This window comes from Lissotriton helveticus, chromosome 2_1 (genome assembly GCF_964261635.1).
Source record: "Lissotriton helveticus chromosome 2_1, aLisHel1.1, whole genome shotgun sequence".
Classification (NCBI taxonomy): Eukaryota; Metazoa; Chordata; class Amphibia; order Caudata; family Salamandridae; genus Lissotriton; species Lissotriton helveticus.
This window is the reverse complement of record NC_136059.1, coordinates 389,633,371-389,650,065: the sequence shown is the minus strand read 5'-3', so window position 1 is coordinate 389,650,065 and position 16,695 is coordinate 389,633,371. Positions and strand designations below refer to the sequence as shown.

Below are 16,695 nucleotides of genomic sequence, written 5' to 3'. Positions count from 1 at the left end.
CTGAGGTCATAGCCTCTTCCACATTTGAAATTTGTTTTTCAATAGCACCCATTGCACCAGTTAGATAATTCATTAATGATAGACAGGGCCCTTCCCCCTGTTTTTCCGTGCTTCTTTTTAGGCAAAGCACTTGCTGTTTTTTGTTTCCCCATATTGGATATAGTGTTCACAATCAGGATCTTTTACAATGAATACCGCCCACAAGTAAGTGCCACACAAGCCCACTCAAGCCCAATCAAGTCCAAAGCCCCTTACAAATAACGGAGACTTTCAGTGGAGTCCCCCTTCGATCGTAATACACAGTACCTTCAGATGATATTCAGATGGAAGCAACCAAGAGCCGTGGCCCAGCCCAGCCTCTTTCAGCTGCTGATGGGTGCGGGCGGGCCCGCCCTTGGCCCAGGCGCGTCCCGCGCTGCGGGAGCCCTGCGGCGGATTTAAAGCGCCTCCGGGCGCTGAGTGTTGACGGGCCTGTGAAGCGCCCTGGGGACTCTGGGAAATGGAGTCCCGGGCGCAGAGTTCGAGCGTTGCACTCCCCCACGGACTGTTTTGGAGCAGGGCAGCAATCAGGCATGCGGCAGGAAAGCTGGATTGGGACCCTATAATAGCAATAATTTCCTGATGTCTCCCAAGTCATTCATGACAATTTATTCTGCAGCTCATAGCTACCTATTTTTCCAGTGTGAAAGATAAACTACAAGAGTTTGCTCATTAAGCAAAGCTGCATTTTAGACCAAGCAGGTACTCCTAGGAATGACGTACACCCAGTTACGTGCACAATTGTGACAATGTTTTAATGACCATTAGAAGAATGCAGTTATTCTGTATGTCATACACACTTGAGCTCTCATTAGGATGAGCTCAGCAGTAGGTGCCAAAATACCGGTTGCCTAAAATCTCTGATTACAGTTGGCATCCCCTCACATAAAACCAGCCATTATGATTCATACCCCCTAGAACAGGTAATAACTAGCCGATTCAATAACATGGGACAAAAATCTGCATGTTTTCCCAGATTCCAGGTACACCTCTGCTAAATACGGACTCTTCTGAAGAGGAACTAAATAACAGTGGGGTGGTGGGACTGGGTTCGGTGAGGGTGGAAGGAAGGGCCTCAGGCGGTTTTGGACTCAATAGGGGGGGTGTTGCCTGCTCTCAAAATGGTGCTGTAGGGGCTTGGTGAGAATGGGCGGCACCTCTGCCCCAAGTGCCTGTTCATCTCCAGCCACGGTTTTATCAGTTGTGGATCCATAACCAGTAAAACCGGGTCTGGTGTTTTCGGAGCTGGTAGTTTTGACTTCACAAACACTGCACCACTTGTAGTATAGAGGAGTAGTATCCCTTGTGAGCATATGGCTATGCTATGTTGGTAAAGAAGACTGTAAAAGGAGAAAAAAACAAAATACACTGCCCTTAACATACATTTACTGTTCTTTATAGATTCAATACAATTACAATAAGTATTTACCTTGGCTGAGAAGTTTGGCAGTATCTAGGTCCTGAAATGAAACACCATCTTCTAGCTTAACAGGACATTTCGCGTTAAGCATAGTCAACAAGTAATTGATTCCATCTTTGAGAAACTACATCAGAATTGAGATGTTAACAATCGTGTAATGTTTTTACAGTTTTACAGCACAAAATAACATTCAAACATACAATCAAACACAAAGCTGTACCGAAGATAAAGCATCTACAGTTTACTATACAGTTTAAAAACATTAAGGTAAAAAATAGAACAAACAAGCAGCAAAAGAGATAAAAGAAAAAGTTACTTACATGTAATAATAGTTCTCCAGCACTGATTTTCGCCCTAGATCTCCAGGCCAGACACCAACGCACCCACATTTTTAGTTTCAAATGTTTTCCTGGGACAATTTGAACTGTTAATACAGTCAACCTTAACTGATAGCCCAGGCCCATCTCCGGTGTCACTCACGGTCCGAGTCGCAACTCTCCAGAGTTGCGTCGTCGTCGTGGATAGCCACCACTCCTCGCACCACCTGCTTTGGCACCACCAGCGTCTTCTTCGCAGTCCTGGCTTCTTCTCAGCGTCTTCTTCAATTCTGCGTCCTCGGCGTTCAGCAACTTCTTCCAGTTCCGCCTTCCGGTCTCTTCCACGTCACCCACTCTCCTTCTTGCTCTGCCTTTTCTCCAATCTGTCGTGGCTGCGATTGGCAGTTCGAGGTAAGGGGGGGGCTTTGGAGGGTATGCCATGAGGTCCCATCTGACAGGTATACTTTTTGAGTCAAGAGCATAGTGCCCAATGCCACAGCTGTTGAAATTTCCCAGCAGAATTTGCAAAGCACTTGGACAGCAATCTTACTGCCCTCACCTCTACCCATTTAAGTTAAGACTGTCTCTCAAGGAGATTAGTAGCTTTACATGGAAAGATTATTAGGCAAGAGCTGCTACTCTTCAGGGAGATTTTGGGCTTCACTAAATCCTAGAGAATAAAAACATACTTCTCTCCAACTACAGTATTCACAATGTATACCTTTCATAGATTCATATGTGCGATTATTCCCTGTTATAAGGCTGATAATCCTCAGCCATCATTGTTAATGCAGGCATGTTCATGCACACAACATTTAGAACAGCCATATTCTATACACAGTTTATTCAACTCATTATTTGACCTAAACATTGGCTAATGAGGTGGAGAGAGACAGATTTACAACAGCCCACAGAGCCTGAGCTGCTCAGGTTTTCAAAGATAGTCAAGGGTTTAGCTATGACTGGAAGTGATGTATGTCAGTTTGTCAGGGGACTAATTCATGGTTTTAAAAACCGAAATATTACCTTCTCAATTACTTTTTAACCTTTTTTACATTCTTCTGAGGGCTTGAATTGTTCTCATGATCTATATCTGAGCTAGTAAAAACATTTTGTGTGCTAGGAGACTTCACTCTATTCAAGCCACATATCTTAAGTCTGTATTGCTGTCTGTTTCCCCGCTCAGACAACATATTGGGAGGAGTGAATCTCATGCACTAGTGACTCTTAGGCCATTTGGCATTGCACACATGAAATGAGTTACTTACCTGTAACTGCAGTTATCCAGTATTGGTATCTTTCATAGATTCACATGCTTGAATCATTCCCTGTCATCGAAGTGGGAGTCCCGCAGTAACATAAATAAAGCAGTAATTACTAAGTCTCATAGGCTATCATGGAGAGAACCCTGCATTTAATAGCCTATCTACTCCCTTTTCTAAACAAAGGACCAAACTTAAATATAACCAATCAGCAATCAGCACCCTCTAGAATCTTCCCAAGAGAGGCTGTGACCCTCAGATTTTCCAGCACAAGAGAGAAGAGTCTTACTGTAGTGTAAGAGCAGTCTCTTCGGGGAGGAGGGTGGGATGCATGTGAATCTATTAAAGATACCAATACTGTATAACTGCAGTTACAGGTAAGTATCTCTTTTCTTATCCAGTATTGGGGTATCGGTCATAGATTTAAATGCTTGAATCAGAATAGTAAGCAGTTACATATATTTAGTAAGCACCGTAGTAGATGGCGAGTAGTGCCAAGAATACTTCCCCGTGTTTTCACAATAGGTATTGTGGGAAAGATGGGCGGAAATAGAAGCTAGGAGGCTTTATTGCTCTGCTAATGATTTAGGTTTATTATAGTCCTTGTTGTACAACAATCCTTTTGAATGCAAGTCCTGTTGTGGATCACCGTCCTCTCTTGGTATGGTTTGGATGGACTGTCCAATCCCATCAGTTGTCCCCCAGGCAACTCAAAGAAAGGATAAAGAGGATGGTAAGTAGTCCGGACTACAGTATGGTAATTTAGGAGAGAGTTAAAGTCAGGATCTGTCACCACACCCAACGTGTAAGGAGAAAGAGACACCTAAGTGTCTCTGAGAGAAGGTTCAATTCTACTCAAAAGTGGAGGTCATAGGCACCAGACAACTATGTCCCACCAGACCACTATGTCCCACTAAGGATGAGAGTAGAAAATGGGGGTGAAAAAAAAGGATAAAGAGGACGGTAAGTAGTCCGCACTACAGTATTGCAATTTAGGACAGAGTTGAAGTCATGATCCGTCAGCACACCCAACTATGTCCCACTAAGGATGAGAGTAGAAAAAGGGGGTGAAAAGAAAAATAAATGTAGCAGGATAGAATAGTATTACCTCAACACAAAGCACAGTATCAGCTGTTATTCTATTTAAAAATCCCGTGTTCACCGTTGTGACCCATTCCTTCCCGTCCCTTCCACCCCACTCCACTCCCTCATACTCCCACCTGGTTTCCTTAACTGATAGCCCAGGCCCATCTCCGGTGTCACTCATGGTCCGAGTCGCAACTCTCCAGAGTTGCGTCGTCGTCGTGGATAGCCACCACTCCTCGCACCACCTTCTTTGACACCACCAGCGTCTTCTTCGCAGTCCTGGCTTCTCCTCAGCGTCTTCTTCAATTCTGCGTCCTCGGCGTTCAGCAACTTCTTCCAGTTCCGCCTTCCGGTCTCTTCCACGTCACCCACTCTCCTTCTTGCTCCGCCTTTTCTCCAATCTGTCATGGCTGCGATTGGCAATTCGAGGTAAGGGGGGGCTTTGGAGGGTATGCCATGAGGTCCCACCTGACAGGTATACTTTTTGAAAGTGCTGGTGCAGAGTAAAAACACATAAAAGGTATTGATATGTGCAATTAATCTATCTACTGTCTTCCAAACATAATTATATAATTCTCAAATTTATAAAATACACATCTTTAAGATTTTCTATTAATACTGACAATAGAATAGAAGTCCTCTCCTTAAAGAGGCTGACCTTAAAGAAATACGTTTTGTAGAACTGTGTGTCCCACGGCTGCGTCTGCCCACTGTCGACTCCAGGCAATAATGCTGCGTGAACGTATGTGTTGTTTTCCACGTTGCAGCTTTGACAAACATTTCCAGTGGCACACCAGCGAACATGGCAGCTGAAGTAGAGACTGCCATGGTGGAGTGTATTTCACTGTTCTTGACAATGGTTTGCCAGCCTATTTGTGGCAAAATCAAATTGTGGTTGCAATCCATCTTTCAATAGAAGTTTTAGAAACCGCAGTGCCTTGGTGGCCTTGCCAGTAGGGCACGAATAGTTGATCCGTTTTGCGTACTGGCTAATAGTCATTTGCAGGTAGAAATTAAGACATCTTTTGATGTCTAAAGTATGCAGAGCTAGTTCCGCAGGTGTAGAAGGATCGGGGAAGAAAGTCCTTAGAAAGACAGGTTCATTCAGGTGGAACTGAGAGGGATCCTTAGGAATACATTTTGGGTTCGTCATGAGAATAACCATTTCATCCGTAAAGAAAAGGAATGGATGTTTTATGGTGAAGGCTTGTATCTCGCTACCCTGTCTAGTTGATGTGAGGGCTAACAAGAGACCCACTTTCTATGTTAGGTACTTGATGTCGGCCCTATGGATGGGCACAAAGGGTTGTTTCATATATTGTGATAGGACTACATTCAAGTGCCACTCTGGGGAAGGAGCTCTGACAGGTGGGAAAGTACGAAACAATCCTTTTATGAATTGCTGTACAATTCTTGTAGAGAATAGAGATGTGTGTTTCGGTGAGCGTCTATATGTGGAGCTAGAGGCAAGGTGAACCTTAACTGAGGAATATGCCAACTCTGATTTTGCCAAGGATAGTAAGTATGGTAATATTTGTTCTCGGGCAGAGAGGTAAGGGTGCACCTTATTAAGCCGACACCATAGACAAAATCGTTTCCATTTCAGTTTGTATGTCATGCTGGTGCTATCAGCACGAGATATTTGCACTCTTGCTCAATGGTTAGATCCTTAAATTTGAAGAATTCAGGAGCAGCGCATGTAACTGAAGAGACGCTGGCTCCGGATGACATATCTGACCATTGTTCCTGGGCAGTAGAGTTGGTGTTGGTAACAGACGGATGGGCTGGCCTTCCGAGAAGAGGAGAAGCTCCGTGTACCATTGCTGTCTGGGCCATCTGGGTGCTTTAGAAGAAGGCGGCAGTGTTCCATCTTCAGTTTCATAAAGACCCTGGTTATCAGTGGAATCGAGGGGGAAAAGCATAAGTATATATCCCTGACCGGCGCATTGAAACAGCAATCCCTCGAGAATTTAGGAGAGGGAATCTGTTTGCAAAGAATCGGCATTTGGAATTGATTTGAGTCGCAAACAGATCAAGGCTGGTTTTACCCACACTGAAAAGATCCTGTCCAGCTGTTGTTGTTCAAGCTCCCACTCGTGGCAGTTATCTTTTGTTCTGCTCAGAGTGTCTGCCAGAGTATTCCAAAGTCCTGGCACATGCTCCGCTGTCAAGGATATCCTGTGAAATGTTAACCAGCTCCATAGCTGCTCTGCGTCTTGTGAGAGAGATAGCGATTTGGTTCCTCCTTGCTTGTTGATATGAACATGCTTGTGGTGTTGTCCGTACAGGCCAATATCGATGAACCTCTTATTTGAGGGAGGAAGGCCTGCAGGGAGAGAAAAATGTCTTTCAACTCCAGTCTGTTCATGTGCATCTGACGCTGGGACAAGGACCATCCACCAGAATCCGAAGGTCTTGAGGATGACCTCTCCAACCTTCCATGGAAGCATCCATGGTGACTATGAATTTCGGGATAACTGGCGGAAAAGAGAGTCCCTGAGACAGATGTGACTTCAGTGTCCACCATCCGAATGCCTCCTTCATACGTGAGGCGATAGTTATCACGTCGTCGAAGGATCCTGTAGTTAGGATCCATTGACCTTGGAGTTCTTCTTGCAGAGGTCTCATATGGAGACAAGTTAGTGGCACTAGGTTGATTGCTGAGGAGAGCATGCCCAGTAGAGATTTGCATGTTCTCACAGAAGTGTACTTTCTTTTGGAAAGCCTGAGAGCTAGAGCTTGCAATCGGTATTGTCTTTCCTGTGAGAGGAAAGCTTTGTTCTGTATGGTGTCCAAGCGCTAAAAACGTCATGGTTTGACTTGGAGCGATAGATGACTTTCTTTGGTTTATTGAAAGGCCCAATTTGTGAAACAGGTCCACACAATCCTTTGTAGCAGCTTTCTCCAAATGAACCGATGGAGTTTTCAGGAGCCAATCGTCCAAGTATGGAAATACTTGATGACCTTTGTTCCACAAGGTGGCTGCCACTGGAGCCAGAAACTTCATAAAAAATCTGTGGAGCCGATTTGAGGCCGAAATGAAGGACTCGAAACTGATAGTGGGTACCAGCCCTGTGAATTTTTCTGTGTTTGGGGTGAATAGGGACATGAAAATAAGCATCCTCCAGACCCAATGAGGTCATAAAATCTCTGCTGTTGAGGTCCTGAAGGCTATCTGAGAGCGTGACCATCATTCTGAAGGTTTGATTTCTGAGGAATTTGTTTAGTCTTCTGAGGTCTAAGATAGGTCTCCACTCTCCCGATTTTTTGCGAATAAGGAAGAAACAGGAGTAGAAACCTTTCCTTCTCTGAAGTATAGGAACCTTTTCTACTGCTCCTTTTTTTAGCATAATCTTCGCTTCCTGTTTGAGTAAGTGAAGACAAGGGGGGTTTGATCCCCTGGATGGAGTGTTTGGTGGGCACTTGGTAAGAGTGACCATAAGATATGAGGTCCAATACCCACTTGTCTGTTGTAATATCGCGCCACTGACTGATATGGTTGGAAATTTGTCTGTTGTAATATCGCGCCCCGGACTGATATGGTTGGAAATGTTTGCACCTGTTGAGGGGGATTGAAACATAGCTGGTACCCTGCTGAGATCACTGTTTGAGACCTGAATTGCCGTTTTGCGATGCTGGTTTTCTGCGAGAGCCCTGCCTGGAGAAACCAGCTGTTGTTGGCTGTTGATAGGACTGTTGTTGGTATCCCTGGCGATATTGTGGTTGGAAGGATTGGTAATTCTGGTTACGCTGGAAGCTTCCTCTATAGCTTGAAAAGCCATGACCTCGAGCTACACGAAAGGGCACCTAATGGTACTGAAGGTTACCTAATGCTTTAACGGTGTCTGTATCTGTTTTTATCATCAGGAGAGCTGCGTCTATGTGTTTTCCGAATAAACTATCTCCATCATAAGCCATATCCAGTATCTTTGACTGTTCTTCAGGGCGAAAGGACATTGCTCTCAGCCACCCTTGGTGTCTTAAAACAGCTGCACCAACCAGTTGTCGATAGCTCGTGGGGGCTAAATCCATAGCACAGTCTATAATTTTGGCTGCTGTGCGTTCTTCTTCCACCAAGACCTTATTAAATTCCTCCTTGTTACTTCCGGAATAAAATCGCTCGTGGCTCCAATATCGGACCACATTTGGCAATCGTAGCAGCCCAGAATGGCTAGCGCATTAGATGGTCTGATAAGGATTGAGGACATTGATGAAAATCTTTTCCCAAGGGATCCCCTTCCTTGTGCAATACTCAAAAAACTTGTCCCCTCATCTTTGAACACTATCGTGAACCTTCTTAATACCTCCCTACAGGAGGATACTGTTCCAGCTAACTGGAAGCACGCAATGATCCACCCCCTGCTAAAAAAAGGCTGGAACTGATCCTGATCAACCTTCCAACTTTCGGCCCATCTCCCTGCTTCCTGTGTTTTCCAGATTTTGGAAAAACATGTACACCAAATTCTCACTGAATTTGTTGTTGCACAAGATCTGTTGCCCCCCGGCCAATCAGGTTTCAGAGCTGGATTTTCGACAGAAACTACTCTGTTGGGAGTTACAGAAAACATTCAATGCCAGCTGGATAGGGGTGAGACGGTGGATCTTATACTGTTGGACTTAAGTGCCGCTTTTGATGCGGTGTCACATACTGTATTAATCAAAACACTTCGCTCCTGATTCGGCACTTAATTGGCTCATCTCCTTTTTAACGGATCGAACTTCCCAAGTTTTCTCCCACTCAGCCTGCTCAGACACATATGTTTTTAAACATGGTGTACCACAGGGCTCCATACTCAGTCCTCTGCTATTTAACCTGTATATGAGCCCTCTGGCTAAGGGGGTGGAGAACGCAGGCCTATTGATGTATTCATATGCATATTCTCAGTTGATCTTTTCCCTCTCCTCTGAGAACAATGCCACACCCTCCACACTTAAGGAAGGTCTCAATAAAATAGCAGGATGGATGCAAGACAACTTTCTCAAATTAAATGGAGAAAAAACCGAAGTCATTATTCTCGGTAAAAATAAGCACTTGTGGGGCCCTCACCACTGGCCTCAGGAAATGGGCACATTTCCCGCCCCAGTCTCACAAGCGTGCAACCTTGGCATCATCATTGATGACTCCCTCACTATGCACCAGCAAGTTGTAAAAACCTCAGCTACGTGTTTTGCCATCCTTAAATGGCTAAAGAAAATCTGCTGGATGTTGCCTGAATCCACAAAAAAAACAGTAGTCAATGCCTTAATTACCTCCAGGATTGACTATGGCAACATGCTCTATTTGGGCTCGAAAAAAGCAACCATTTGCAAACTACAGGTAATCCAAAATTCAGCTGCTAGGCTGCTATGCAAAATCCCTAGATCCACTCCAACTACCCGATACCTTCGGGACCTCCATTGGCTCAGGGTCGACAGCCGAATCAAATTTAAAACACTCTGTTTCATGCACAAGATCAATGCAGGCAAGGCCCCAAAATATCATCACTCGCTTGTCCACCCTTACCACCCTGCCCGAACTCTCCGCTCCTCTACATCAAAAAATTTGTCATCCCCAAAATCAAGCTCACACGTATGGGCGGCAGGTCCTTTTCCTATCTAGGGCCTTCGCTATGGAACTCCCTGCCTTTTACAGTACGTAACGAGGTGAATTATATGAGCTTTCGTAAAACCTTAAAAACTTGGTTATTCAACATCTAGCAACTCTGTCCCCCTAACCCTACTTACATTACTCCACATTTCGCGCCGGGAAACCCTTTGTGGGTAGCTGCTGCGCGTTACAAATGCAATAATAATAATAATAATATGGAGTCCAAGCGACCACCCTCCTTATCTGGTATAGTCGATATGGGAGTGGACGGATTTTTTTAATCTCCTTTGGGTCGCCTGGGAAATCACAGAGTCTGGTTTGGGATGACCTGTAAAACATGCAGGGGAATCCTCGGGTGCACTGTATTTTTTGTCAAGTCTTGGCATCACTTTAATTCCCTCCTGCCAGATATAACCCATAATGGGTATCGATCTTATTGATTTTCTTGATTGTTCTTTAAAATCATAAAGAAAGCAATCTGATTGTTTGATGAAATCTGGCCGTAGCACTGTCCATCAGATTATGAAACCCTCCAATATCCTCTGGAGGCGTGTCTGAAGGATGAGGAGGAGGAGGGGATGGCGTCGGTGCCACATAATCATCCCATTCATTTGCTGGAGGGGGCGGATCATTAATATCTTCCTCTACAGGCTCTTCCTCAGAAGTGGTTGGGTCCTCTGTAGGCGGCATAGGGATTATAGGACGTGGCGTAACCCTAGGCGTAGTTGAAGGAGGAAGTGGTGTTGAGATGAACAAGTTACTTACCTTCGGTAACGCTTTTTCTGGTAGATACAGTATCTGCCTGTGGATTCCTCACCTTGTGAATATCCCCCTTGCGCCAGCAACGTTCGGAATTTTTCTTTGTAGCACGCCGGCATGGGCGACGTCACAGGTACGCGGCATCGCGCGCGACTCCGTCTGACGTCACCGACCCCTTATTAGGCCTACGTCGGCGTGATGACATCAGTTCCGCCCTTTTTTCCGTGCCTTCGAGGCACCCGGACGGACCAATGATAGCAAATATACATATATACAATGTACATAGTACATACAAATCAGAACAGCACACATAGTGCGAAGCAAAGGTATCAAAAACTCAATAAATATACAAATAAATATACAAATAAGACCGGGTATAGCAGAGCGGACAACGGGGAGGCGGGCGGGTCAGTGAGGAATCCACAGGCAGATACTGTATCTACCAGAAAAAGCGTTACCGAAGGTAAGTAACTTGTTCTTCTGATAGATACATCTGCCTTGTGGATTCCTCACCTTGTGAATAGAGTCCCACAGCAGTCCCCACTCCCGGAGGAGGGTGTCCACTCTGCTACACCAGGAAATCTTGGAGGACAGAGCGCGCGAAGTGGCCGTCCCTCCTCATTTCGGTATCCAAGCAGTAATGCTTCGCGAAAGTGTGGAGGGAGGCCCAAGTCGCGGCTCTGCAAATGTCCTCAACAGGTACACCTCTAGACAATGCAGAAGTAGCAGACCTTGCTCTGGTAGAATGAGCTCTTATACCCTCAGGAGGGTCCTTACCCGCCAGGGAGCAGCAAATCTTGATGCACAGGATTATCCACCTGGAAAGTGTGCGCTTGTGCACCGATCTGCCCTTCCGACAGCCAGCAAAACCAACAAACAGCTGGTCATCAATCCGGAAGTCTTTAGTTCTATCCAGATAAAAAGACACTGCCCTTTTAGGGTCCAGACGGTGTAGTCTCTCTTCCTCCTTAGAAGGGTGAGGGGGAGGAAAGAAGGTAGGAATGTTAATGGATTGTCCTAGATGGAAGGGAGTTACCACCTTAGGCAGAAAAGCAGCCCTGGTCCTAAGAACCATTCGTTCAGCATGAATAGTCAGGAATGGGGGCTTAGAACTAAGAGCTTGATGCTCACTCACCCTCCTTGCCGAGGTGATTGCTACTAAGAAGACCGTCTTGAAAGACAAAAGCCTCATGGGACACTTGTGTAAGGGTTCGAAGGGAGAACCCATCAAAAAAGTTAAGACAAGATTTAAGTCCCATTGAGGAACAATAAATGGAGAAGGAGGGAACTTATTTGTGAGGCCCTTGAGAAACCTCAAAACAACTGGAGATTTAAAAAGAGACGGCTGGTCCGGCAAGCAGAGAAATGGCGATAACGCCGAAAGGTAACCTTTGACTGTGGCAACCGCAAATCCTTGCTGTGCCAAAGAGAGAGCAAACTGCAAAATATCAGACAGATGAGCCCTCAAAGGGTCAACAGCCTTCTCCCTACACCACACAACAAATTTAGACCATCTGTACGAATAGATGGACTTTGTGGAGTCACGCCTGGCCGAAAGAATGACATCCACCACATCGTGAGGGAGAGAAAAAGAGTTCAGGTTGCCCCGTTCAATCTCCAGGCATGAAGGTGTAATGTCTGGAGGTGGGGGTGTAGAACCTGCTCCTCCATCTGGGAGAGGAGATCTGCCCTGAGAGGGAGACGGAGCGGCGGGTGAGAGATGAGGTGGAGTAGGTCCATGTACCACACCCTTCTTGGCCAATCCGGGGCGACCAATATGACTCGGGCCCGGTCTTGGCGAATCTTCCTCAGAACCCGAGGAATCAAGGGTATGGGAGGAAACGCGTAAAGGAGTTGATTTCCCCAACTCAACTGAAACGCGTCCCCCAAAGCTCCTTGCATCGGATACTGGAGACTGCAGAATGACGGGCAGTGAGCATTCTCGCGAGTGGAGAACAGGTCCACCCGAGGAGTCCCCCACATCTGAAAGATGTCGTGAACCACCTCCGGGTGAAGCCTCCACTCGTGATCGGCAGAGAACTGCCGACTGAGGACGTCTGCACGAACGTTCAGAACTCCGGCCAGATGATTTGCCAACAGACAAATCTGATGGTCCTGAACCCAGGACCAGAGACGCAGAGCCTCTCTGCAGAGACACTGCGACCCTACTCCTCCCTGCTTGTTGATGTACCACATCGCGGTCGTGTTGTCCGTCAGGACTTGAACCGACTGACCGCGAAGGGAAGGGAGGAAGGCCTTGAGCGCCAAACGTATCGCCCGTAACTCTAGAAGGTTGATATGAAGCAACCTTTCCTCTGGAGACCAAAGACCTTTGACTTCCAGATCCCCCAGATGAGCACCCCACCCTAGAGTGGATGCATCCGTTATCACTGTGGCCACCGATGGAGGCAGCTGGAAAGGCTTCCCCTGAGAAAGATTGCCCTCCACACTCCACCAAGACAGATCTGCTGCAGCTTCTCTGGAGATCCTCACAGACTCCCTGAGATCTCCATTGTGCTGATACCACTGCCTGCGGAGACACCACTGGAGTGCCCTCATGTGCCAGCGTGCATGGTTGACCAACAGAATACAAGAAGCCATCAGACCGAGTAGGCGAAGGACCTTCAGGACTGGAACAACCGCTCCACTGAAAAATAAAGGAATCATTTTCTGTATGTCGCGAATCCTTTGAGGTGGAGGGAATGCACGACACACAGTAGTGTCCAGTACCGCACCTATGAACAGGTTGCGCTGGGAGGGCACCAGGTGAGACTTGGGTACATTTATCGAAAAACCCAACCTGTGCAACAACTGAGTTGTCTCTTGCAGATGATGAAGCACATTCTCCGGCGACTCCGCTTTGATCAGCCAGTCGTCCAGATAGGGGAACACAGGAATCCCCGACCTTCTGAGATGCGCAGCCACCACTGCCATCACCTTGGTGAAAACTCGAGACGCAGTAGTAAGCCCAAAAGGAAGGACCGCAAACTGGTAGTGTTGCGATCCCACCGTAAAACGGAGATACTTCCTGTGCGACTTCAGGATTGGGATGTGAAAATACGCATCCTGCAAGTCGATCGACACAATCCAGTCTTCTTCCATCAGCGCTTGAAGAACCTGTGCAAGAGTGAGCATTTTGAACTTCTCCTGTTTGAGATAGAGGTTCAAAATCCTGAGGTCCAGGATTGGCCGAAGTCTGCCATCCTTCTTGGGTATCAGGAAATACCGGGAGTAACACCCCTGACCCCTTTCCTGCTCTGGAACCACCTCTATCGCACCCTTTCTGAATATAACCAGGACTTCTTCCTGCAGGAGAAGAAGATGGTCCTCCGAACAATAACCTTGGCAAGGAGGGTAATTGGGAGGGAACTCCTGGAAAGGAAGAGCATACCCATTTTCTACGAGATTGCGAACCCAAAGATCTGATGTAACCGATTCCCAATCCCGTAGAAAATGAGTAAGCCGACCCCCTACCGGACCCGCATGATCCGGAATGGTGGATCTAGGGCTGCTTTGCTGATGCAGGTGGGGGGTGGGTATTAGAGGAGGAAGTAGAGGAGGAGGAGACTTGACGTCCACGTCCACGACCCTTCTGTCTACCTCTATAAGACTTGTACAGAGGGTTCTGCTGCTGCTGTTGCTGCTGTCCTTGTCTGAAAGGACGAAATGAAGATCTGCCAAAACCCCTGTACTTCCTGGTAGTTGAACATCTCGACTGTAAACCCAAAGATCTATAAACAAAGGGAGGAGGACCCCACACAGGCTTGTAAGGGACTGGGGGGAAAGATTAGTGTCAAAAGAAAAGGTCCCAATTACAAAATGGACATCAGAGGATATATCCAGGTACAGTATTATTACTGAGGGTATCTAACTATAGACAGCATGCCAGCTTAATAGGCGGGAAAGGCAAAGATACAACAGGACATAGGGGACAGTTGTTCAACAATACAAAATACTTCAGGCTATAAAGATATCTGAGACATATCGCAACACATGTTTGGTAAAACTCTTGTTTCAAATTTATTAACACAATCAATTAACACAATCAATTATAATTCATGTAAGTAATTAAAAACAATTAAAAAACCTTGTTCAATTTGGACAAGTATATCTCAAAATAAAACATTTGACTTTTATACAACATAATTAAAAAACGAAAAGAATCACAAAAGTCGACGCGGCGTTTCGGTTTTTCTCTTAGAACACCTTCTTCAGGACTGATTCTAAACAGTTAAGAAACTCAGAATTACCATCCATTGTCACATTATTACATCATTATACAACACTATCTCTGTTCTCCATTTTGTCACATTTCATGTATTGATAGTTACATATGTCTTTTTTTTCTTCAAAGTTTTGTACATTCTACCCAAATAAGTAAGCACTTCGTTTTTTACATCAAAAAATGTTATTTTCATAGTATCATGTACATATTCCCCTTTGGTTATTCAATATTTACTCGCTTTTCTTGCATGACTCCACAGTTCAACTTTGTTTGCCTTTCCCTTGGAATTTAATATTCCACTGCTGTTAATTACATTATCCAACATTATCTAAAGTCAGCCTACCTTATTCCAGAAAAGTAAAATGGCTCTGCTGGAGGGTACTGACTATCCCCAGACGTTCTCTAAGGGTTTATCGATGAAAGAGGAGACACACTCTGCCGTATTCAATTAACAAGTGTGATAGATCTAGATGAAAGATATTTATTTTTAGTCGGCCATCCTTTGGTACTTGTAATATTTTACTACCTGGTTGTTAACAATTACCAAATAAGCATTATCATCACTCCATACCTCTTTGATTTAGGTATTGGCCCAATGTTCATTTAGTAGCCATCTGCATTAATGGGCGGGCTTCAGGAAGTGTATGTGGACCTAGAGAAATAAGTATTCCCCTTAGTATATATAATTACATAGACCATCCTACATCTATTATTTAAAGATGTTTGTGTAATTAACCTAATACCTGTTAGTCTGCTATATTCTTGTTGGATATAGCTGCCAGGAGGAGCCACCGTAATGATTATCACTGGGGCGGTTCTTTACCTGAAAAATTTAATTAGTCACTCATTTATTCAGTGTTTAAATTCCTAGTGTTCACTGGGATCATCTTAACTAACATCACATCCCTTACCAGATAAATAGGGATTTAAACCGCCGCTGCTATCTTGATCCTCTTTGATACGATCGAAAATCAGCGGGCAACATCTCACTTGACTGGAAATAATCACGTGATTGTGTAGTTTTCTGTAAATATATAGTGCAAATATTATTATTAGGCTCTTCTTATTATATCATCTGTTGTTTATCATAGCTGCTACAGACTTGCCTTACGTTGTTTGGTTTATGCATCACAAGGATGCTCTATTTCTCTTAATATGCCCACCTCAGAAAATGAGCGCGTTTTACTTATGATCTTATTTTATCCACTTCATGTTCTATACTCTCAAGAGAGGGCCCCCGTCTATAATTAATCATACCCCCTGAGTTAGGTTAGTCTTGTTCCTCTCCTTATTACCTTATTAATTGTAGTCGGCCTCCCTGCTCCTTTACTCCTGGCAGCCCGTCACCTCCTATTCATTTCGTTTTCGGCAATTCGACCGGAGGTGACGGGCTGCCAGGAGTAAAGGAGCAGGGAGGCCGACTACAATTAATAAGGTAATAAGGAGAGGAACAAGACTAACCTAACTCAGGGGGTATGATTAATTATAGACGGGGGCCCTCTCTTGAGAGTATAGAACATGAAGTGGATAAAATAAGATCATAAGTAAAACGCGCTCATTTTCTGAGGTGGGCATATTAAGAGAAATAGAGCATCCTTGTGATGCATAAACCAAACAACGTAAGGCAAGTCTGTAGCAGCTATGATAAACAACAGATGATATATTAAGAAGAGCCTAATAATAATATTTGCACTATATATTTGCAGAAAACTACACAATCACGTGATTATTTCCAGTCAAGTGAGATGTTGCCCACTGATTTTCGATCGTATGAAAGAGGATCAAGATAGCAGCGGCGGTTTAAATCCCTATTTATCTGGTAAGGGATGTGATGTTAGTTAAGATGATCCCAGTGAACACTAGGAATTTAAACACTGAATAAATGAGTGACTAATTTAATTTTTCAGGTAAAGAACCGCCCCAGTGGTAATCATTACGGTGGCTCCTCCTGGCAGCTATATCCAACAAGAATATAGCAGACTAACAGGTATTAGGTTAAT

At 45.0% G+C, this 16,695-nt stretch overlaps 1 protein-coding gene across 1 annotated transcript in view; it reads right to left on the bottom strand.

Moving 5' to 3' along the window:
• Nucleotides 1-16,695, bottom strand: part of RIMOC1 (RAB7A interacting MON1-CCZ1 complex subunit 1) — a 315,896-nt gene that overhangs the window by 75,598 nt on the left and 223,603 nt on the right. Inside the window, exon 5 of the mRNA XM_078675011.1 lies at nucleotides 1,469-1,583. Coding sequence (XP_078531137.1) covers nucleotides 1,469-1,583 — 115 coding nt within the window. The remainder of the gene's footprint in view (nucleotides 1-1,468; nucleotides 1,584-16,695) is intronic.